The following is a 24,049-nucleotide window of genomic DNA, read 5'->3' on the forward strand; positions in this document are numbered from 1 at the left end:
CGCTGCTGTGTGAGGAGGGCGTAGGGGAGCACCGTAGCTTCTGGGCGCCAACAGGGCAGCACCCGCTTCACTCGCCCGAGGACCCAGAGCTCCCGCCGATGCTTCCGAACCGTCGTTACCCATACCCAGGCAGGCCACACAGGCTCCCCGCGCCCCATCCCGCCTTTCCCGCCGTCGCGGAACGGCTCCACCCCGCCACGGCCCCCGGCTCCTCCTCCCTCCTCCTCCTCCCTCAGAAACGCGGGCGGCAAGTTGCGCCATGGTGTGGCGCGGTCGGCGGCGGCGGCGGCGACGGGGGGCGGCGGCAGCACCAGCGGCTGGCCCGGTGGCGAGCCGCGTCAAGGTGAGGCAGCCCGCTGGCCGCGCGGAGCGGGCGAGCAAGCAAGGCAGGCCGGGCGGTGAGGGAAAGGCACCGGCCCGCCTGCTTTCCACCTTCCCAGCGGCCTTTGTCCGCTCCCCGCGGGGACCGCAGCAGCGGCGCGGGGGTCGGAAGAGCTGCCCGCCGATCCCGGCGCCGCCAACAGCGGCAGGCAGCTCTCCCGAAGCCCCACCGTCCCCACCTCCGGTACAAACGATCCCGGCCAGCGCGGCGGCCCGCGGCTCCACCGGGCGCCCTCCACGTGGCGCGGCGGCTCCGGGGTTTCAGCGCACCGGGGGAGGGATGGAAACGGCTTTGGGGCTGCCCCGGGGAACTCAGCAGCGTCTCCGGTGAAGGCTGATGGGCTGCGTGGATCTTATTGGAGAGGAGCTTTGTTAATGATTTGGTCTTTGTAGGCTTGGGGATGTCACTCCTGAAACAGCTAATTTATTTCTTTTCAGTTCTGTCCTCTCTTGTTGAAATGCCACAGACAGGTACTTGAGACGCCTGAATGTATGTGAGAATTTGTAAGGCTGGAGGTTTAGGGACAAGCACAGGTGTGCTTTGGTCGGCGCACATCCAAGCCGGATGCCTCGGGCTGCTCCTGTGATTCAAGGCTTGAGAGGTGGTATGGTGAGTGTTCTTGGTGGCAAGAGGTTGGAGAAAGTCAGCATCTCGGTCAGCTCTTGCTGATGGAATGTTAAGAGAGTTACATGGGTTTCTGTGGAACAGGAGGAACGCCAGAATGTTTGTTAAACCCTCTGTCCTCTCAGAAATCACAGAATGGTAGGGCTTGGAAGGGACCTCTGAAGACCATCTAGTCCAGGCCTGCTGCTAGAGCAGGAGGCTTGGTAAACCTTGCTCTTCTGCGTGGCCTCAGGCCCTCCAGGAAGGGATAAGGGCACTATAAAACAATTTAAGAGAAACCTGATTGACGCAGCTCAGTAGAAGTGAGTGGCACTTCTCTAGTGCTGTAAGGAGATGTTCTTAACTACCTGCTAATCACCTTTCTATTGCACAGCTAAAAGGGTGCACGTCATGTTTCTTTAAAGTCATAGCAAAGGGGAGGAGGATACAGTCTATTCCCAGTGCTTGTTCTCATGTGAGCTTGGTTTTGGCAGAGCAAGGCCTGCTGGTTCTTGGTTCTCTTTGTGACACTCCAGTGAGCAGTGGGTTCAGTCCTAGCTTAGCCAGAAGGATGTGATGGCAAAGGTTGCCTGCTGACTGGCAAATAAGCTTGTGAGTGTGTGCCCCCATTGAATGCAGCTGACAAGCAAGTCAGCAAGACCTGCAGTTGCATTTCCCAGCCCAGGCTCTAATTTAACAGGTTGTATATCAGTTTAAGTACACAGAGCTTGTTGAGAGTGATGCTGACAAAGTTTTAGCACCGAAAAAGCCTCGATGCTGGCACTCCAGATGTGAAGAGGGGTTGCATTGCATGCCTGAGGTGTTGTACAAAAGTGTTCACTTTGGAACATCAGGGCTTGGGAAGTTATTAGACCCCAGCACAGATGAAAGGGCTGCTCTTGAATTATGCAGAATTAGCTCAGAAATAGCTGTTCCTACTGTTTGGATCAGTGAGATGACAAAAGAGGAGACAGTAACAGTTGTCAGCGTGTTTGGACTGGATTCATATGCTGGTGTGCTGGTACTCACATTATTAGTGGTTTTGAGAATTGCAGGATAGTTTCCAGGTAGATGTTGCGTGGGGAAGGTGTCATTTGAAGTGACTTGCTGTGTGATTATGACAGTTGGACAGTTTTTATATTAGGACAAAATAGCTTGATGGGGTTTGGCTTATTTAATTATCAGTTTAAATACAGCAATGTAGCAACCACACTCTTCTGAAAGTAGCTGAATTTACTAAAGTTTTGTGAAGTACTTGGTTTTGGCAGTAGGTTGGCTGGGGTGAAAATTACTATAACTTTTCTCAGGGGCCTTGGAGGAGCCACCCTGAAAGTCCCAGGAGGTGCTGTGACAGATTTACAGGTGCAATTCTTAATCACTTTTGGTGGAATCAAAGTGTCTCTGCACAGATTGTAAAACTGTGTTGACTGCTCATTTTATCAGTCATGCCTTCTTTTCTATCCAAACTCTCATTTGCCTTTCACCCTGCTGCCACTTGTGTCATCCAGAAAGTCTTGGGGGGTTGTGCTGTCTTGCTGTTGAGAAATTGCAGTGATCTTCTGGGGTCTTCCTTGCTTTTGTAGATTTCATTGTTGCCCTTGAGCTTCAGGCTGTTTGTTAGGGTGATGTTGACTGTCCTGATGATGGTCTGTCTTGTGTGATTATTCCACACTCTAATGCATGGCTTTGCCTCTCTCTGCCTTTCATGACTTTCACATGTTTGTATGATGTTAAGAATGAAGCTTTCGTGCAATGCTTTTTGCCATGATTCCAGTGGAAAAATTGTAAATAGCTTTGGGGTTTTGGTTTGGCACCTATTGTGTTCTGGTTGGGTGCCTCTGTTCTTGTAGTGCTGCCCATAATTTTCATCCTTGGAGCGCTTCCTTCTTGGGTTATGTTGGGGCTGTGAGCCAAATGAAGTGCTTGCAGTCCCCTGGCTGGTGTGCCTTGGGCTCGCCTTGCATAATGAGTCCAAGAGAAGCCAAGAGATTTTCCAGCATGAGTTGAAGATGTGACTTTGCATGATTTTTGGTTTGTGAGAGTATGCATTGGAGATTAAACTGTGTTTATTTCAGTTTGAACTGAAATGAATAAGAAAGAAGTTTGAATGTTACCAAAATTATCTTGTCCCCTGTTTCCACGCAGGGATCTTCATACAGTGTGCAAACTTGAATGGGGGGAGCACAGCCCAACACATCTTTTTTGTGTCGTGGTAGGAGCAAAAATAGAGAATTACATCTAGCTCTGCTTTCTCACACAGTATCTTCTCTTGATACATTGTTGTCAGAGAAGAATGCACTAGTGTGACAACTGGCAGTGGAAGTGGTAGGTGTAATTCTCCAACAAAATAAATATGGCTGACTGGCCTCAAAGTTACTGATGTGCCCCACTGAAGCGACCAGCAAGCATTCTCTCCTCACAGCCTGCCAGGGAACTGCCTTGCAGAAGGGCAAGCTGCATCAGGTTTAGCTTTGGTACCAGGAAAAAGCTGCTTTTTTTCACTTGAGATGTGAGAATTTTTTCCTGTTGATGTATAAAGTAAAACATCTTACCCCAGGCTCTTCTTTTTCTGCTTGCCTAACTTGGCAGGTGGAATTCAGGGGGACGGCACCTGGAGAAATGATGTTTTGGCTGGTGGGGACCTCAGGTACCTTGCTTATCCCATTGCTTGTGTGGTGAGTGCTGGAGCATTGCCAAAACAGATCTGGCATCCCTCCTGGCCTCCTTTGCCCTCTGTCACTGGTGGTCCTTGGTGACAGATCTGCTAGACCCTACAGGCACACATGAGATACCTGTTCCCAGTTCTGTGGGAAGGGTAACTCTTAACCATGAAGCCCTAGAAGTCCAGGAGCAGTCCTGGGTATACTTGTGGTATTTTGTCAAATTTAGAGGTGGGGATGCCTTGAACTTTGACCTTTTGCTCAAAAGCCAGTTGGGGTTGGTTATTCTGGCGTTTGTTGGATTGTGTGCTGTTTGTGCTGGGGAATATTTTCTGCTGCTTTTGAAAATCACCTTGTGGGTGTTTTAAACAAGTATATTTTCTGTGCAAAAATAACTGAGTTCAATAGATGTAAAATTTCCTGCTAGAAGTAACATTGTTGGCTTTTCAGCAGTTGTGAATTATTTCCAGCTTCTAGATTTTTGGTACTTAGCTTTTTGTATCTTTGAATTAGAATTAGCCAGGTCAGAAAAGACCTTTGAGATCATCAAGTCCAACCTATTGCCCAACACCATCTAATCAAATAAACCATGGCACCAAGCGCCCCATCCAGTCTCTTCTTAAACACCTCCAGTGATGGTGACTCCACCACCTCCTTGGGCAGCACATTCCAATGGCCAATCACTCTTTCTGTGAAGAACTTCTTCCTAACATCCAGCCTAAACCTCCCCTGGTGCAGCTTGAGACTGTGTCCCCTTGTTCTGGTGTTGGTTGTCTGGAAGAAGAGACCAACCCCACCTGGCTACAGCCTTCCTTCAGGTAGTTGTAGAGAGCAATAAGGTCACCCCTGAGCCTCCTCTTCTCCAGGCTAAGCAACCCCAGCTCCCTCAGCCTCTCCTCATAGGGCTTGTGCTCCAAACCAATCACCAGCTTTGTTTCTTTCTCTGGACACATTCCAACAACTCAACATCTTTCCTAAACTGAGGGGCCCAGAACTGGACACAGTACTCAAGGTATGGCCCTAACCAGTGCAGCATACAGGGGCAGAATGACTTCCCTGCTCCTGCTGGCCACACTGTCCTGATGCAGGCCAGGATGCCATTGGCCTTCTTGGCTGCCTGGGCACACTGCTGACTCATGTTGAGCCTACTCTCAACCAGTACCCCCAGGTCCCTCTCTGCCAGGCTGCTCTCCACCCACGCCAACCGTAGCCTTGTGTATTGGTATCTTTAAAAGACAGCATCTCATATCTGCAGCATCTCAACAGACCCTTGTGCTTGAACCTGTGGTTCTACATGTTGAAATATTTCCTCTGAGCAAAGCTGAAATGTTCATCACCTCTCTGCTTTAGTGCCTTTTTTAGGGTCTAGTGTCAGAAAGCTCCTCTTTTGAAGTGCCTTCATCTTTCAAGTACTTAGTATAGCTTAGTACTTTGATATTTGTGTTTGGACCACTGTGTATTGTTCTTCTTGCTATGCACTATGTTGTTGACACCTAAAGTGCAAAGCTCTGATGCTGATTATATAATCAGTGTCTGAATGCATTTTAATTGAAAGTTAAAATTGGAAATGTCTGTGACTTCCAGGACAGCATAATAAATAACAGTGAACCAACCCACCATGGCAGAGGTGTTTGCAGCAGGGTCATCTTTGATATGTCTGGATTATGGCAACGGACTTCTGCTGGGAATAAACTTTCCTTGTGATTTCAGGTGTACCAGTTTGGGGTTTTGGGTGCAGAAATCCTGGTGATAAGCAAGCTTAGTTGTGAGGTTGTTTTTTTTTTTAAACTCCTGGAGTATGTCCACCTTTTGCATGTCAGGTGTGGTCTGTTACTGTCTAAGCCCTTTCAGTGAAATGGGGGCTTATCAATAACCAAGTAGGCTTCATCATAGTCAGGCTATGTGGAGTGAGTCACAGACTAAAAATCTTAGGAGTTCTGCAGTAAGTTGCTTAAATCCCTACATTAGTATTTGGGAATGCATAAAGGTGGGAAAGGATCTACTGGGAAAGAACTTTATTTGTTTTTACTTTGTTCAAAATCAATAATTACACCCCCATAATGGCTGCTCTGGGGCAGATGCAGAAGTAATAGATGAAGAAGCTAGTTAGGCATGCAGTAATCACAGCAGCGGCTACCTCAGTTGTACAATAGCACGAGAACGAATGCAGCAGCTCCTGGAAGCAGTTTATTCACAGCAGTGAGGCTCACAGCTCCTTGTGTGTTTCCCCATTAAAATGCATCATGCTTCCTTCATTTGTAACAGTGCTCTGTACTGAGTGAATTCTGTCACAGCAGCAGAGGTGGGTTCTGATTGTTGTAAGAGGCGAGGAAATACCCTGAGGGGTGCGAGTATGGACTGCACGACTTCTGCAGCAGTGCATCAGGTCACGCCATTATGTGCCTGTGATGTTCAGTTCAGAAGTGAATTCTGCTCTTGCTTAAGCAACAGGAAATCAGTTTTGCATCAATCTACATCAGCTTTATAAGAGCAGAGCAAGAAGAAAATGAAGCCAGTATTTGCCAGCTTATTTCAGAGAGTGAGGGTCATGGTGCTGCATGTTCTTCTAGTGGAAGTGGGATTTTGTCAGCAACATTATTTTGGAGCACAGGTCTCCTTTGGACTATTTGCCTTGGCACAAATAAACTAATGAAAACAGCTAAGTCTGCAAAATCATTGCATAAGGCACACTGTGAGCAGTCTTGGTTGTCTATGACAGTGGACAAAGGCAGCCCATTCTAGAGTTCATCTTGGAGATGTTCACTTGAATGCTCGGGACTTGAGACCTTTGGATGAGGAACTGTCATCCATCACCAGGGAGCTGTTGATCTCAGGTTCCTGAGAGTTAATTAGAGAAGTGAGAGAAAGAAATAGAGGAATGGCTTTGCACGCAGCAAACAGCAGAGAAGCTTGCTTCAAGGAAGAGTAGCGTATCCAAGGTGCACATGTGGTTCTTGGGAAGTAGACAATGAATGGCCAAGTGCTGGTGAGCAATATGGTCACTTCTCAAGCATTTCTGTGAATGGCAGAATGGTTTTACAAATGATCCTGAGATTCATAAAACCCTCTTCTGAAACTTGGCAAATGCCTTGTGCTTTGGTCTTTAAGACTGTGTCTATTCATCTCATCCTTCCACACATCATATCCTGAAGCAGCTGGGTAGGAACTGTCCGAGGGCTTCCTTATTGGCCCGTTATATGGAGAGGCTTATCTGAAATGATTGATGAAGTACTTGGCTAGGGGGAATGGTTGGATGTGGTGGTATGAGTCTCCTTCCATGCTTAAGGAACTCTAAAGTTGTGACTTGGGTCGCCTGAAGTGCTTCTGCCTATCGGACGACGGAGATAGGAATCAATACGGCTGACCAATGTGATCGAGTATTGTTCCTTTATTGTTCCAGTGTTGCAGGCTGATGGTGCAGGCCTATGGAGCAGGCCTGTAGTGCAAGTATAGCACAGTAAAGTGAAGAAGAAACAGGAGACAGGAAAGGCAGAAGTGCGTAGCAAGGCAACTGCTACAACTTATATAAACTCGGAGTGCCCTGCTGGCATAGCTCCGTTGGTTCCCTCTGAGTAACCACACATTGCACTATTACAGATTATTGGTCCAACTACTAATGACACAACGAGGTTGTTGATGCAGGTGCATGTCCTGTTGTCCCAAGATAACTGTCCATGTTTATAGCTACCAGTGTCTTGTTTTAGTTACATGCTGCAGGCACAGCACTGTTTTGCTACACTGCTAGCTGGCTCTGCATTTATGCTGAGCATGGCCTACCATCATGTCAGGCTCTAGGCCTGCACTGCCAGATTGCTCACACTGCTCGTCGCTGGCATTGCCACACCTGCCTGCCTCTGTCAGTGCTTCTTCCTGGTGAGCTATATTGTGTGTTTCTAGCAAACAAGAAATGTCCTGTGTTAAAATGGACTTTCACTTTCTTACCAAGTGCTGTGGAAAAAGCTGTTGCAGTGCTGATGAAGGAGAACAAGTTGCATTGGTTTATTTTTGGAGTTAGCTAAATGCCTGCTGAAACAGGTGACGGTGCTGTTAACATATAGCGGTGTCCAAGTTTCGAGCCACGAGCTGCCCAGAGCAAAAGGACAGAAAAGAGATTTCACTCCTGCCCATGGAGTAAGACAGAAATGCTCCACACTGATTTGACATTTAAATGGAAATTTGGTTTACAAAGATCACAGTATCATAGTATTGCCAAGGTTGGAAGAGACCTCGAGGATCATCGAGTCCAACCTATCAACACAGACCTCGTGACTAGACCATGGCACCAGGTGCCACGTCCAGTCCCCTTTTGAACACCTCCAGGGATGGTGACTCCACCACCTCCCTGGGCAGCACATTCCAATGACTAATGACTCTCTCGGTGAAGAACTTTCTCCTCACCTCAATCTTAAACCTCCCCTGGTGCAGCTTGAGACTGTGTCCTCTTGTTCTGGTGCTGGTTGCCTGGGAGAAGAGACCAACCCCTTCCTGGCTACAACCTCCCCTCAGGTAGTTGTAGAGGGCAATGAGGTCACCCCTGAGCCTCCTCTTCTCCAGGCTAAACAATCCCAGCTCCCTCAGCCTCTCCTCATAGGTTTAAGATATACAAAAGGTACTCAGGTAGAAGGAATACATTCACAAATTAGGCTCAGTTCTTCACCAGAAGACCTTATTGCTCTCTACAACTACCTGAAGGGAGGTTGTAGACAGGCAGAGGTTGGTCTCTTCTCCCAGGCAGCCAGTACCAGAACAAGAGGACACAGTCTCAGGCTGCGCCAGGGGAGGTTCAGGTTGGATGTGAGGAAGAAGTTCTATGCAGAGAGAGTGATTGCCCATTGGAATGGGCTGCCCGGGGAGGTGGCGGAGTCCCCATCATTGGAGGTGTTCAGGAGGAGACTTGATGGGGTGCTTGGTGCCATGGGTTAGTTGATTACGTGGGTTGGATTGGTTGATGGGTTGGATACGATGATCTTGACGGTCTCTTCCAACCTGGTTTATTCTATTCTATCCTGCATATCACGTTCCTTCTCTGGCTCCAAATCTGGACTCTGTAATTTGGGGATTAAAACAGTCTGTACTGAATTTTCCTGGAGTTTAGCTGAATGAGGTACACTTTGCACGTAGTGTATTTTGTACTTGCACAGGAGTCCAGAAAGCAAGTTGTACTGTTCCCAGTTGGAATTTTCCTATTAAGTTGGTGTGTCTGATTTCTATCTTCTGTCTTGTTTTGAATCAGAAACAGATACCCAAGGATGTGGCTGATGTTTTTAACGCTCCCAGTGACAATGAAGATTTTCTGGGATTCCAAGATGGTGCTTCTAGACAAAGGTTGTTGCCAGAGGACAGCTGTGCTAATTTTGATTCCTTGGAGTCAGAAAAAAAGGTAGGAATGGATTTTGCCGTGGCCCAGTTACGCACTTTGGGTGGTGCAGTGAGCCTGTGTCAGGGCCGCACCTGAGTACTATGTCCAGTTCTGGGCCCCTCAGTTTAAGAAGGACATCGAAACACTTGAACGTGTCCAGAGAAGGGCAACAAGGCTGGGGAGAGGCCTTGAGCACAAGCCCTATGAGGAGAGGCTGAGGGATCTGGGATTGTTTAGCCTGGAGAAGAGGAGGCTCAGGGGTGACCTCATTGCCCTCTACAACTACCTGAAAGGTGGTTGTAGCCAGGAAGGGGTTGGTCTCTTCTCCCAGGCAACCAGCACCAGAACAAGGGGATACAGTCTCAAGCTGCACCAGGGGAGGTTTAGACTCGAGGTGAGGAGGAAGTTCTTCACCAAGCAAGTCATTCGTCATTGGAATGTGCTGCCCAGGGAGGTGGTGGAGTCACCATCCCTGGGGGTGTTCAAGAGGGAATTGGATGTGGCACTTGGTGCCACGGTCTAGTCCATGGGTCTGTGTTGATAGGTTGGACTCGATGATCCTCGAGGTCATTTCCATCCTTAGTTATACTGTGATACTGTGGCTGTGTGAGCTCTGATTCGCAGCCAAACTCATAATCTGCAGACCTCCTGTGAAAAATAAATGTAAAGAAATTCAATTTTTTTTTTTAGGGTTTAATGATTGCTTCTAAAAACTCTTTGAAATACAAAAAGGAAAATGGGTTTCATTAGGTGGTGGGGTTAAGTCAAGTAAATAAGTGCAGCAAACATGAAGGAATTAACCAACTTGGGCTGGTGTACTCAGGACACATAAGACAGTGGAAGTGCATGATAATAGTTGGGCATTTATGAGCATGCAGACTTCAAGGTATTTATCTCAATGCTCTTTCTGCACCAAAATCATGTTGCAATGGTGCTGACCCACAGAAAACACCTGCAAACCTGCTGCAATTGTGAGATTTGCTGATTCTCTGCTCTCTTAATTGTGAAGTAGCTTGGATCAGCATAATTTTCTCTGATTTGGTAGCTGAATTCACAAGAAAGGAAGGAAGAGAACAGGTGTGCTGTCTTGGCTGCCAGAAAAGTTGTGTTTTAGTCTTTTGGAGGCTTGTATACTCCTTTAGATATGGACTAGCATGTACTAAAAGATACCTTTGCCAGCTCTGCAGTATGACATCACAGTGGTTGGACTTGATGTTCTTAGAGCTCTTTTCCAACCAAAACAATGCTATGATTGGAAAGATGACAAGTGTTAGCAAAGGAAACTGACAGAACGTCTGTTCCTATGTAGTAGTGTCTTACATTTCTGAGCCTTTGAAGGCAAAGTGGCCTCAGGAGAGTGCAGAAGCTGTTTGGGGTTAGAGCCACAGTCTATGAAGAAAGAGTGTGACTAAAATACAGCAAAATACACATGTCAGTGGGAATTCCAGGGGGGCTTGTTCCAAATTTACAGCTGGCACTGCAGCCATCCTCATGTCAGATTCCCTGAAATGATTTTCGTTATTCCCTGAGATGTATTTTAAATCTTCATCAGTGTTAACTCCCTCACCACTAAAGTACAACCACCCCCAATTTTTTTTAATCCTGAGTTCCATCCATTTATGATGCTCAACACCATGGTCTCTGGGAAAGCCCATAGGTACTTGCTCTATACAACTACCTGAAGGGTGGTTGTAGCCAGGAGGGAGTTGTTCTCTTCTCTCAAGCAACCAGCACCAGAACAAGAGGACACAGTCTCAAGTTGTGCCAGGGGAAGTTTAGGCTGGAGGTGAGGAGAAAGTTCTTCACTGAGAGAGTCATTCGCATTTGGAATGTGCTGCCCAGGGAGGTGTTGGAGTCACCATCCCTGGAGGTGTTCAAGAGGGAATTGGACGTGGCACTTGGTGCCTTGGTCTAGGCATGAGGTCTGTGGTGACAGGTTGGACTTGATGAACTTTGAGGTCTCTTCCAGCCTTAGTGATACTGTGATATTTGGTGCCATGGTCTAGGCATGAGGTTTGTGGTGACAGGTTGGACTTGATGATCTTTGAGGTCTCTTCCAACCTTGGTGATACTGTGATACTTGTTCTGCAGGACACAAAAAGGTTTTGGTGTGAAGAGCAAAACAATGGGAAGTTCAGAAAGATTCTGCAGTTGTTGGGAAAGGAGGCGAGGCAGCTCCCCAGGATAGTGAATGGGATGTTGGTGCATCAGTTGTTCCCTTGGATGCTGACATACAAATATATATAAACAAGTAGTGGCCTCTGTGTGTTGTCTTCCCCTCAGGGCTTTCAGCACTCCCACTGCCACAATCTGCACTCCTGCTGAGTTTTCCCTGATGTGTATTTTTTACCTCGTGTCGACCGTTCTTCAGAGGTGTAAGAGCATAGCTCTAAGTGTGTTATTTTTGGTCACTTCAGCTAACAAACAGCTTATTTTTCCTCCCCTAACCTTCCTTGTAGAATTTAATGAAAACACAGAATGCCTAAAAACTTCAGTTTTCCTCCAAGAAATGCTATTTAACTTTAAAGTAACTTCCCTATTGTGCTTGTTCCTTTCTCAAGCAGCTGCGCCGCAGCTATCAACAAAAGAAGAAAGTAATTTTGCGTGGAGGAAACTCATTCCAATTACCCATAATAATTTGTAGGAGATGTTTAAGTGTAAAGAAATAGCATATGCAGTGGCTCCTCCCTCCTTCCCCTCTAAATTTTTGCACTCCTCTATTGTATCCGGTTTTTACCAGGTATTATTGTAAAGAAGCGTGTAATTAAAGTCAGGGAAAGGAGGGAGTTGAAAGGAAGGATAAAGATGCTTAGCAAGTACATCATATGCAAGGTCATTTTTTGTATCTGGTGTGGGTGTGGGGGGAAGAAATAGCAGAGGAAAATTGGAAAAACAAACTTAAGGGATCGTGGGTGACTTTCAAGAGGCAAGTGTAGTGTGACCATGGGCTGCCATGAGCAAGTCTTTCAGGAGACTGGCAGGGACAAGTTGACTGATGGTCTTCTATTAATTGTGACTGGAAGCATGGGAGTGTATTTCTGATTTAGCAAAAGCATTGTGTTTTAATTGGTATGTAGTGTGCACATTGTGAAGAGTGTTTCAATGAGACTTTTTCCTGGGCTGACATTTTACTTCCTAGTCTGCAGGCAGACTAATGCAGGCAGACTTCTGTGGGCAGAAGTTTAGGACCTGTCTCTAGAACATGTTTGACTGATGAACTGCACCATTGTAACAGTGAGAATTGGAAGGTTGGAGGGATGTTAGGGTTTTCAGAGGTCTGTGGTTTTGTGTTGGTATCTGTCCCTTCAGTGATGGTGTAACAGTGAGAGGAGGAGCAGGCTCCATCTCTGTGAACTTTGAGTACTGCAGCAGCCAGCCCAGAGGGGAGTGCTGCTTCTACTGACAAGTGAAGAAAGGAGAGCTCTTTCTTACTGGAGATGGGGTTTGTATTTTCTTCTACTCAGGGCTTGGATTTTTACATCTAGAAGAAAACATACAAAACAACACAATAATTTACACGTAACAAACCTGGTAGTTCATTTTTATTGGCTAGTAGTAAAAAAGAGGATGAAGAGGCAAAGAAGAAAGTTTTCCTCCACAAGAAGCAACCCAGTTGAAGTCCTAATGTGCTCAAAATGAGGGGAAAAAACCCCACCTGCTAAGTTAAAATAAGTCAGTGCTGAAACTCTGAATGCTTTCTGCTTTCTCCTCTTGTCGGAGTGGCTGGAGAGCTCCCAAACAGAGAGGGACCTGGGGGTGCTGATCGACAGCCGCCTGAATATGAGCCAGCAGTGTGCCCAGGTGGCCAAGAGGGCCAGTGGCATCCTGGCCTGCATTAGGAATAGTGTGGCCAGCAGGAGAAGGGAAGTCATTGTGCCCCTGTACTCTGTTTTGGTTAGGCCACACTTTGAGTCCTGTGTCCAGTTCTGGGCCCCTCAGTTTAAGAAGGACATCGAAACACTTGAACGTGTCCAGAGAAGGGCAACAAGGCTGGGGAGAGGCCTTGAACTCAAGAGGAGAGGCTGAGGGAGCTGGGATTGTTTAGCCTGGAGAAGAGGAGGCTCAGGGGTGATCTCATTGCCCTCTACAACTACCTGGTTGTAGCCCGGAAGGGGTTGGTCTCTTCTCCCAGGCAAGCAGCACCAGAACAAGGGGACACAGTCTCAAGCTGTGCCAGGGGAGGTTTAGACTCGAGGTGAGGAGAAAGTTCTTCACCAAGAGAATCATTTGTCATTGGAATGTGCTGCCCAGGGAGGTGGTGGAGTCACTGTCCCTGGAGGTGTTCAAGGGGAGATTGGATGTGGCACTTGGTGCCATGGTCTAGTCATGAGGTCTGTGTTGATAGGTTGGACTCGATGATCCCTGAGGTCTCTTCCAACCTTAGTTATACTGTGATACTGTCAGGCCTTGCCTGCAAAATGCTTTCACAGGATATGCCATTGAGTTGGTAGCTGCTTGAGCTGCAGAAGCTGGTTTATTGTGACACTGTGGCTCCTCTGTATCTGACTGTTTTACAGCTTCTGGCTGGTATTTTTACAGGGGGTTCGATTGCAATCCAGATATCTCACTGAAGAACTGCAGAAGATTTTCACTGAAGACACTGACTCTGAAGCAGAAGTGTTTGAAGGCTTCACTTCAAGTGAGGTGGATGTGAACAAGAAAGGAGTTCTGGTAAAGGCAGTCACCTATGCATGAATGTTTATGTTGGCTTCTTTTTTTCTGTCTCTTCTGTGTAAACCTCATGTTCTAGTAGGAGTTTTTCCGGTACGTTGTGATGTTCTTTCTTCATGCTGAATAAAAATGTGGTTTATCTTCAAAGAGGAAGAAAAATGTTTTCTGTAACCTAACATCACATACTAGAAATGAGAGCTTCCTCTGCTTGTGGACTGACTGCTTGGGCAGGGTTGTTCATGTGAAGACAGTCATGTCTGTACCCCAGACATGTTAGACAATATTACCCCAGACAGTAGCAGTATGTAGATTTTGTGCACGAGGAGACGTTGTGTGCTGTGAACTGTTAAGAATCTTCAGGTGAATTTAAGACAGTGCCTTCTGTGGTGAGACTGCTGCCTAGAATTAATGATTTAAAAATGACCTTCCTTGTCTCACAGCCAATGTGTAACATGGGATTCTTCTGCCCCTAGGTGGTGGAGTCGGACGTGAATGATGAAGAATGCAATAATTTATTGGGTAGTGAGGAAGAAGAAGAGGAAGAGGCAAAGAGGAAAGTTTCCCCTAAGAGAAGAAGCTTTGGCCTTCGTGTTGCCTTGCAGTTTCCCACCAGAAAGTCGGCTGAGAAAAAAGTGCCTGAAAAGGCTTTTTCTGACTTGCCTCTAAAGGACAGTGAGCCTCTCGCACCTTGTTCAAAAGAAATAAGCTGCAAGCGGTGGGACAAACTAGAGGGCTCTGCTTCAGAGTCTGAAGAAGACATTAAAGAAACACAGGAGGAAAACTCCAGTGCTCTGCTTAAGAGAGCTATGAATATTAAAGAAAATAAAGCCATGGTAAGACTTAAGAGCAGGGCTTTGTTCTCTGACATTTACATCTGAATACCTGGCTTCAGCACACCTGAATTGTGGGGTCTGCGCTGGTGCCCTGCTGGGACTTTGGGAAAATCTCAAGGTGGTTTGAGGTTTTTTTTTAACTACTGGGGAAAAACCCTAGAGGACTATCAGCACTCATACAGTTCGCCTCTAAAATAGCCTCAGGTAGGACTGTCTTGGTCACATTTAAAACCAGAGTTGAACAAAGCCTTTTGCATGTGGTTGTAAACAAAGTTGGAGATGCCCAGCTTGCTGTCTTGTATTCAGAGCATGTCAGAAAACCAGCTGATCCCTTCAGGTGGTTCTTGGTGTCATTTGCATGATAGAGTTTCTGTTTTTCATTTGTCTCTGATAGATCTGCTGCTGTTACTGATTGCAAATGCCACTGAAAAGCACTGAGGATGATAGATGTATTTTTTTGGTTGTGGGGCTGTGATGTTTACAGTTACACTCTTTCAGTGGTTATACAGCAAAATGCAACTGTGTAGGTGTGGAAAAGAGGCACTGATTGTTCTCTGTGCCTCTTCTGTCCAAAATGCCACCAGCTCTTTAACTGACATGCTGCCATGCAAATCTGAGTTGATGCTGGCTCTTCAGTGACTCCTGGTGCAGCTTCCAAGCAGTCTTGGGGCTCAAGTGCTTGGGTGTGTAGGCCTGCAGCTCCCACATATAAACCTGCTTTAGTTTTGTGTCTGTTTCTAACCTGCTGTATCCTCACTGCTCTTTGTGCTGGTCTTGCTGCTCTTCCACCTTTCTCACTTTCCACTCTTTCTTCTAATTTAATCATTGCAAAACTCATCAACATCCTTGTTGTGATACAATAATGGCATAAAATAGCTCTTAATAAATGCCACACCAAAGTATTCACTGAGAAATGCTGCATCCAGCTTTTAATCTCCTGATTGCTATGGCAGTCTCAGGAACAGCTGGCATCCTGGCTTGTCCTCACTATTGCTGGCTTTTCAGAAGATAGCCTCTTCCAGAGCAGGTCAGTTGTTTGGGATGTTATTTGGTGGTTTTTTTGGTTGGGTTTTTTTTGGTTACTGAAAAACGTTGAGTAAAGTGTTCCTGCTGCATGTCACTGCTTAAAGGGGACACTTTGAGTTCCCTGGCAAAAAGCACAGGTGTCATTCAATAGAAGAGCCCACAGGGGACATCTTATAGTGACAAGGGCACCCTGTCCTCTTTTTCTCCTCTCAAATTAACAGTGAAGTTCATTGTTGGACACAGATCTGTACCCATGTTATAATGCACTCCTTTGGTGCTGTTCTGACAAGACTGGCTGTAATTCTAGCTAATTCCATTTCCCAGTAAGAATTAATGGGAGCTGTGAAGTTAGTACTGCCTGCATGCTTTGCTCATTCAGTGGTAAACAAACCTCCTTTATGAGCCTCACTTCAGTAAAGTGTCTCCAGGCAGATTTCATGCGCTGAAAGTTCATGTGTTTAGATATAATTTGGAGTGCCTATGAAAAGTGGATGATAGCTGTTACTTGTTTGCAAGTCTGCAGTGAGTTTTCAATGTGGCATCACTGTTGATTTCAGCTTGCCCAGCTGCTGGCAGAACTGAATTCCATACCTGACCTATTCCCAGTGAAAACGCCAACCTCAACTCCTTCGGTAAGTCTCTGGTACTGGCTAGGGGTGACAGCAGTTTTTGCTAGACTTGGGATGAATGTGTTCCCTGATGAAATGCTTTCACCAGGTTTATTCTGGTTTTCTTTGGGTTTGGTCACATTATTTGTATAGATTTTGTATCTGTCAGTAAGTTCTGGGGGGGTATTTGTGAGCCTCTTTATCATTTTTGCCTCAGAAAATAGTTGAGATGTTCAACAAAGGTCTGTGTATGTGGGAGTAAGGCAGAGGAGCTGCTTTCCTCTTGCAGGCTTTTAAAATCCATGCTTCCCACTTCCCATAATTCAGCCACTTCAACATGAACCTAGAATGATACTGTAGTTATTTCAACTGACTTTCCTTGTCTGCAAGCAGAGGTTCTCTGTAGGGTGATGTTTTTCCACATATATTATAAGCTGAAGAGATTGGAGGGAAAATTGAAGGGCTGTCTTTGGAAAGCCCAGGTAGAAATGCCGGTGTGGTGGTTGTCAGGTGAAAAGGTAAAGCCAAATTATATATTCTTTGAAAGGCTGCAACGTCAGTAGCTCTGGTTAAGTGCTACAGAAACTTAAACATCCTTTGAGTACCTGCATAAGTCTGCTACTTATATTTTGTATCTGTACTTGAGGAAGGGGGAGGAAATCAGGAGTGCTCTATAGACATTATCTGCTTGGGTTTTGACTTCTCCCTCCTTGGAATGTGCCTTTCACTTCTTTCAAAGGAAATAGCTCAAGTGTATGATAGCAAGCAGACTTTCTTCCTACATCTTGCCTGTATTGTCAGATTCAGTGACTGCCTTTATGGTAGGTGTTCATGCAGGACTTCTGCTGCAAGAATTCAGTCACAGAGTAATTGGCAGGTGTGATAACATAAAGAGGGTGTCTTCCACCTCCTAGCAATTTCCAGGTCTGAGGAATGTGGAAGTAGGAGAAGCAGTTTATTAATCTCACAGAATACATCTTGTTAGAAGAGACCTCAAAGATCACCCAGTCCAACCCTCGACCCAGCACTGAAGGGTCAGCACTGAAGGGTCAGCACTAAACCGTGTCTCCCAAGTGCCAGGTCCACACACTGCTTGAACACCTCCAGGGACAGCGACTCTACCACTGCCCTGGGCAGACAATTCCAGTGTTTGATAACCCTGACATACAGCCTAAACCTTGCCTGGTGCAACTTGACTGTCCTTTCAGTTTCAGAAATATTAAATAAAATAACTTAGAATTTGGATTATTCCTTGAAGATGTCTTCAAATTGGGGGAAAATCTGGAGCACCTCTCCTATGAGGACAGACTGAAGGAGTTGGGGCTGTTCAGTCTGGAGAAGAGAAGGCTCCGAGGTGGCCTAATTGTGGCCTTCCAGTATCTGAAGGGGCCTACAGGAAGGCTGGGGAGGGACTTCTCAGGCTCTCAGGTAGTGATAGGACTAGGGGGAATGGAATGAAGCTAGAGGTGGGGAGATTCAGGCTGGAGCTGAGGAGGAAGTTCTTCCCCATGAGAGTGGTGAAGCCCTGGAATGGGTTGTCCAGGGAGGTGGTTGGGGCGCTGTCCCTGGAGGTGTTTAAGAGCAGGCTGGACGAGGCTCTGGCCAGCCTGCTCTACTGTGGGGTGTCCCTGCCCATGGCAGGGGGGTTGGAACTAGATGATCCTTGTGGTCCCTTCCAACCCTGACTGATACTATGATACTAAGAACAGTGGTTTATGATAGTACAAGTGTGGTAGGGACATTTGCAGATCATTGCTGGTGTTTAATGTGCAAACATAACTGAAAGTACAGTTTCTGTAATCTTCTCTTTCTAGAAACAGAAGAAGATCCCAAGGAGGACGTTTTCTGAAGGCCAGATAACACGCCGCATGAACCCAACCAGAAATGCTCGTCCACCAGAAAACTTTGCCTTGGAAAAATTCACTGTGTCAGCTGCCAAATTTGCAGAGCACCTGCAGAGCTATAGACGACAAAACCTCTTGAAGAAGAGACTCAGTGTGGTATTTGTCAGACTTTGCTACTTCCAGTTAGTCAGGATTTAAGAAACATTTGAATTTCCCACAGAAAGTTAGTGGCAGCCTTTGGTTGGGATTGGCTACAGAAGAAGTTATCTTCATGCCTTCCTGCCTCATCTCTGACTCATTAACTGGGCTCTATTTGTGACCTGTGTTGTCCAAACATAAGGCAGTTTACTTAGGGTCTATTATTTATTCCTTATCTGAAAATGACTAGAGCCTACAGTGTAGAAGGCTTTCAAGCAGCAAGGCAGTGGGGCTGGTGGTTATGACAAAGCAGATCTCAATCTTTAAACTCAGAAAAAAATTAGCACAATGCCTTCTGGAAATAGCAGAGAGAAAATAGGAGTTATGCAGCAGAACTGAGAATGAATGAAGGGAGTTCACAACAATGAACTGCTGGCATGTTGGGTAGCCATTCAAAAGCTGCAGGCTTTATTCTTCCCCATTTTTTTTCTATTTTTTTATCTTTTTAGTATGGCCAGCAGGAGCAGGGAGGTCATTCTGCCCCTGTACACTGCACTGGTTAGGCCACACCTCGAGTACTGTGTCCAGTTCTGGGCCCCTCAGTTTAGGAAGGATGTTGACTTGCTGGAGCATGTCCTGAGAAGGGCAACAAAGTTGGTGAGGGGTTTGGAACACAAGCCCTATGAGGAGAGACTGAGGGAGCTGGGGTTGCTTAGCCTGGAGAAGAGGAGACTCAGGGGTGATCTTATTGCTCTCTACAACTACCTGAAGGAGGGTTGTAGACAGGCAGAGGTTGGTCTCTTCTCCCAGGCAGCCAGTACCAGAACAAGAGGACACAGTCTCAGGCTGCACCAGGGGAGGTTTAGGCTGGAGGTCAGGAGAAAGTTTTACAGAGAGAGAGTGATTGCCCATTGGAATGGGCTGCCCAGGGAGGTGGTGGAGTCGCCGTCACTGGAGGTGTTCAGGAGGAGACTTGATAAGGTGCTTGGTTACATGGTTTAGTTGATTAGGTAGTGTTGGATGATAAGTTGGACATGATGATCTTGAAGGTCTCTTCCAACCTGGTTTATTCTATTCTATCCTTATGGTGATCAATTGCCTTGGTTATGTTTACTGTATGGCCTTTATGGCAAAGACTGGTTTAGTCATGAAGTCTGTGGTGACAGGTTGGACTTGATGATCTTTGAGGTCTCTTCCAACCTTGGTAATTCAGTGATTCTGTGACTCTTATAAGTTTGCATCTGCACAGGCTGGTTCCCAGTTCTGCTTGTAGGAGTGAGTGCTGGGCATAGTTGAAGTGCTATAGAGAGAACATGGCTATTAAAAAAGTAGAGTAGCACTTAATGAGAACCTTATACTTTCAAGAGAATAGAGCTGAAGGACAAATCAGATGCTAAGGGTTGGGTTGGGGGAAGGCTAAGGATCAGATGAGACCTGTATATGACTAGGGGTCAAAGAGAATGATATTTGGAATGAAAGAAAGAGCACTTAGTAGTGGGTGGAGGATTGTTCCAGATAGCAAACAGGATAATAAGAAAGGGATAAGTATGGCAGGACTAACCTGAAACTTCAGTAGAACTTTTTTGCAGGACATTAGAGATTGTTATTGGAGAAAGCAATTGGAGCTTATGCTGGGAGATTAGGGGAGCAAAGCATGGGAAGGCAGATGGTCATAGTTCCTTATTTTGAGAGGAAAGAAAAGGAGTTTGAAGAGTTTCAGTGGAGGTGGGCAGTGAGTGCAAAGAAAAGGGGGTAACAGAAGAGCATGGGAATGAAGAATGATGGGAAGGAAGAAAATCCAAAGAAAATAAATGGAGTAGGTAAAAGATGAGGGAGGAGAGGGAGAGAAAGAGGACGTGATGATTGGGAAACTCTTTATTCTTGTACTGTTCCATGAGCCTATAGTCTGCCCCCTCTAGACTGCATACATAAGTGAAAGAAGTTGTCATTAAGTGTGGTGACAGAGCCTTGATGACACCAGACAAAACATGTTGAGGTGAGTTTTTTAGCAGGAGAACTGTGGAGCGCACAAAAGGAGGCGATCGTCGAAGTATTCAACTCAGCGTCCAGTAGAGGATATTACTGAGGAGGACTTGGACAACATTGCAATCACTGTTAAAGACAAAATCTATGACAAAGTTCTAGTAAGTGGCTGCTGTATTCTTTAGGGTGTGAAATGGAAAGTCTCTTAGTAGTTCATTGGTGTTTGCTAGAAGCTGTTGCTCTCCTGAGGGTCTGGAGCTCAGCTTTGTTATATTACACAAGCATGACTTTGAAAGCACTGCCAGGCTTCTGTAGGCTTGCCTGTGCTGGTTGGAAGGCCCCACCACCTTTTGCCTTTGCAGGGAAGTGCTTTCTTGCCATAGAGATACTAGGTGGAATTTGCTGTACCTATGACTCATCACTGTAAAGAGTTGACATCCCTTTAATCTCTCATTCTCACTTAATATAAGTGTAGTGGTTATACCATTAAATAACAGGGATGCCTGCTGCTCCTTGTACCCCCTGGAAATGACATGTCTGTAAGAGTTGGGTAGTTTCCAAAGCTCTTCCTTCACTGGATCTGGCTATTATTAATTATCATAAAGATCTTAGATGATAAGCTTCCTATATACTTCATGCTTCATTGTATTTGCAGAGATGAGTCACAAGGTCATTCTCTCAATAGTTTTAGCTTTTTCTTTAGATAGAGGGAAGGAGCAGAACTGCAGCATGAGCTTCATGCAGTTTGAGACTCCCTGTGCTGCTGAGGCTGGGCACTGTCTTTAAAATCCCTGGCATCTCTAGATGACTTCATGATCTATCATAATAACAGAAATTACAGTTCTCACTGAGATTTTCATGGCTGAATTTGACTTTGAAGTTTATGCTTGGCTATCATCAGCAGATTCATTAGGAAAGCTCAGCAACAAACATTGAAGAGGCCCTTCATGTACACACATTTCTCCTCTTCCCAACTTCAGGGTAGTACTTGCCACCAGTGTCGACAAAAGACAATTGATACAAAGACAATCTGTCGCAAGCAGGGCTGTGGAGGAGTAAGGGGGCAGTTTTGTGGCCCATGCCTTCGAAACCGATACGGAGAAGATGTGAAATCAGCACTGCTTGATCCAGTGAGTATGGTTGGTTGCAAGGCCTGGGAAAGGAAGCGTAACAGATGGTTTTGTTAGTAAGCTGTGATGAGTATTGGTGGCATGGTGTAAAAAGCTTCTTGCCACCAGAAGCTCTGTTGTATTCTTATGACACGTGCTGATCTTACTGGAATTCAAGTGGAAGGTGCTAGGCTTGGGTTACAATCCATCCATTGTTGTGCTAAATGAAGAGGTTAACAAGGTTAGTTGGCTGGCTGATAGAGGCTTTTGAAACCTTGCTGTGAACAGTTGGGCAGTAGAGAAGCTGTTACTTGTGTATGTCTGAGCAATGGGAAGGTAAATAGCACCTTAATCATGGCTTGCCTTTACATTCCCCATCCCCTCCCCCTGCAACGTTTTGTCTTTGCAGGCCTGGATCTGTCCTCCTTGTCGTGGGGTGTGCAACTGCAGCTACTGCCGCCGGCGGGACGGGCGCTGTGCCACAGGCATGCTCATCCACTTGGCCAAGTTCTACGGCTATGACAATGTTAAAGAGTACCTGGAAAGGTAAGGGCTGTGTCCTGTGCTCATTCCTTTCTACACTTGTAGCTCTTTAGATAATACTTTGACCTCTGTCCTTTGGGGCACATCCTGGCCTATGCAGAAGTCCAGGATATTGGTTCAGGGGTGAACCATGTAGAGCAGGGTTATTGGTTTGACTTGGTGATCCCAAGGGCCTTTTCCAACTTGAATGTTTCTGTGATCCATTGAAAAGAAGTCTTTTGGAATTCAGATTTCTCCTAGTCTGAAATCAGCTTTATTATAGTGAATCATATTGTCTGTGTTAAAAAAACACAATAACATCATTTTGTCTAAGAAACTGAAATGTTTTTGCCTATTTCGAAATCCATAGTGATTGCTTGAAGCATATAGCAGTGCTGGTTTTGGAAGTTAACCAAACTCTCTGTTTCTGGGAAAGCTGAGTGTCCTGCAAAGCACTAACACTGTTTTCCCACCTGTCTTCTAGTTTACAAAAACAACTGGCGGATGACAATTGAGAACGCAGAGCTCCAGCTGTGCCTGCAACTGGTTCATATGTTGATAAAGGTTGACTTCAAAAGGTTATTTACTATATTTTATGTAAGATAGAGTTGTAGAAGATAGCATATGCATTCTGCATTGGCAGCTTTTTAAGGACTGTGGTCTTATGCAAAAGATCTCTCAGGAAAATGTTTTGGTAGAGAAATCTACGTGCACAGACCAACACCTGAAGTGAAATGGCACTCTTGAGCCTACAGTGGTTCAGTTTTAGTGGAGCTACACAACCACATGATGGAGAACTTGGTCAATTTGAGCAATATTTGTATTTATATAATTATGCAAGCTTGCAGAAAGAATGCTTGAGAACTACCTGTAAAGCATACCCTGCCTTTAAAGGAACAAAAACTTCCTTGTGTAACAGCTGGACCACAAAGATTCCTAGCCCTTGCTTTTTGAATCTATTCGTCCCTCTCTGGTTCACGTAAAGAAGGGAAGGGTACTTTCCTCTGAATGCCATTATATTCCAGCCAAAGCTGATGCAACCTACCAGTGGGGAGAGTGATTGTTTTTTATTCCAAAGTGCAATTAGTCACTGAAACATGGAAGTGGAAGAGTGTTTTACAAATGTTTTAAATACCATCCCAATGAAGCAAAAGAATTCCTCGCTATAGCAGATTGTGTGGTGCACTTGCTGCTTGACCCAACTCTCTTAGTTGGCAGTCATGCCTGGTTAAATGGTTTCCATCACAAAGGTCAGGTTTTATTTTTTTACATAGGGTTCCTATTTAGATGTGGGTTGGTTTTTTTTTTCATGTGTACAGCAAAGCTTTCAGACAACTTTGTTTAAATGCAGCGCTTGGATTGCAATTTGTTTGTTAAAATTCTTGTAAGATACACGTTTCTTTTGTATGTAGAGAGAATAAAGAATAATCAAGAGGAGTATCTTGTGAGTTAAACTACACCCAGATGCTGATGTTCCCCATTTCTTTCCTGTAGTTGGTGTAATGAAGGAATGCTTGCAGATCGATATTCACTGTGTGGAGCAGCACATGAACACAGCACTGACAGATGAGGAAATACAAACATAGAGCACCTGAGTACTAAAGGAGTCTGGTTTTGTGAGGCAGATCTCCTGACTGTGAAAAATATTTATCACCTTCTGCTTTAACTACAAAACAGATCTGAGAAAGCAGCACACACCACTGAAAACTTAGTACTGAGCTGCCAAGAGTAAAGCTACTCCTGCCAGAATCCATATTGCTGGATTCTCATTGCTTTTCAGATTGAAGTCCCAACATGTTTGCCCTCTGCTTTTGGTTTTACATACTGGACATTCATAAATGTTCTTAGATTGGACGTGGCACTTGATGCCATGGTTTAGTCATGAGGTCTGTGGTGACAGGTTGGACTCGATGATCGTTGAGGTCTCTTCCAACCTTGGTGATTCTGTGATCCCCTGGAAGAGCCCTTGCGAAAATGACTGACATTGCTGTCATTGGTTCCTTGAGCTGGGTTTCACTATGCTCCCCTGCTGGATGTCCCACCTGGCACTTGCCATAAGCTTTCACCATGGTTTGCATGGTGTTCTGTAGTGCAAGGCCAGAATAATTTGGATTTAAAGAGTTGCATATTGCTAAATAGGTATAGCTAACATTTGAACATAGAGATTTAGCGTTGACTGTTGTTATTGTGGTGTGTGTCAGGTCCTTGTATGAATGTGGAGGAGAGTACACAGCATGGACTGGACTTGTGGTTTCATCAGCATGCCCTTGTATTGAAGGCAGGGACTGGAAACTACTTACAGCTGGGACTT

At 45.6% G+C, this 24,049-nt stretch overlaps 1 protein-coding gene across 3 annotated transcripts; it reads left to right on the top strand.

The window, feature by feature from the left end:
• The first annotated feature begins 239 nt into the window (after nucleotides 1-239).
• CDCA7L (cell division cycle associated 7 like) lies at nucleotides 240-23,197 on the top strand. 3 transcript variants are annotated; one of them, XM_068152455.1, is made up of 10 exons: nucleotides 240-343; nucleotides 8,879-9,025; nucleotides 13,544-13,675; nucleotides 14,149-14,508; nucleotides 16,092-16,166; nucleotides 17,957-18,142; nucleotides 20,134-20,268; nucleotides 21,088-21,237; nucleotides 21,626-21,762; nucleotides 22,223-23,197. In XM_068152455.1, the coding sequence occupies exons 1-10, from the start codon at nucleotides 260-262 to the stop codon at nucleotides 22,251-22,253; spliced, it is 1,437 nt and encodes a 478-aa protein (XP_068008556.1). In that variant the 5' UTR covers nucleotides 240-259; the 3' UTR covers nucleotides 22,254-23,197. The 3 variants fall into 3 exon arrangements, with proteins under 3 accessions (XP_068008556.1, XP_068008557.1, XP_068008558.1); XM_068152456.1 differs by having other exon boundaries at nucleotides 20,137-20,268; XM_068152457.1 differs by lacking the exon at nucleotides 8,879-9,025.
• Nucleotides 23,198-24,049: the final 852 nt, after the last annotated feature.

This window comes from Melanerpes formicivorus, unplaced genomic scaffold, assembly GCF_026170545.1.
Source record: "Melanerpes formicivorus ecotype bairdi unplaced genomic scaffold, bMelFor1.0.p_v2 SCAF_23, whole genome shotgun sequence".
In the NCBI taxonomy this organism is placed as follows: domain Eukaryota; kingdom Metazoa; phylum Chordata; class Aves; order Piciformes; family Picidae; genus Melanerpes; species Melanerpes formicivorus.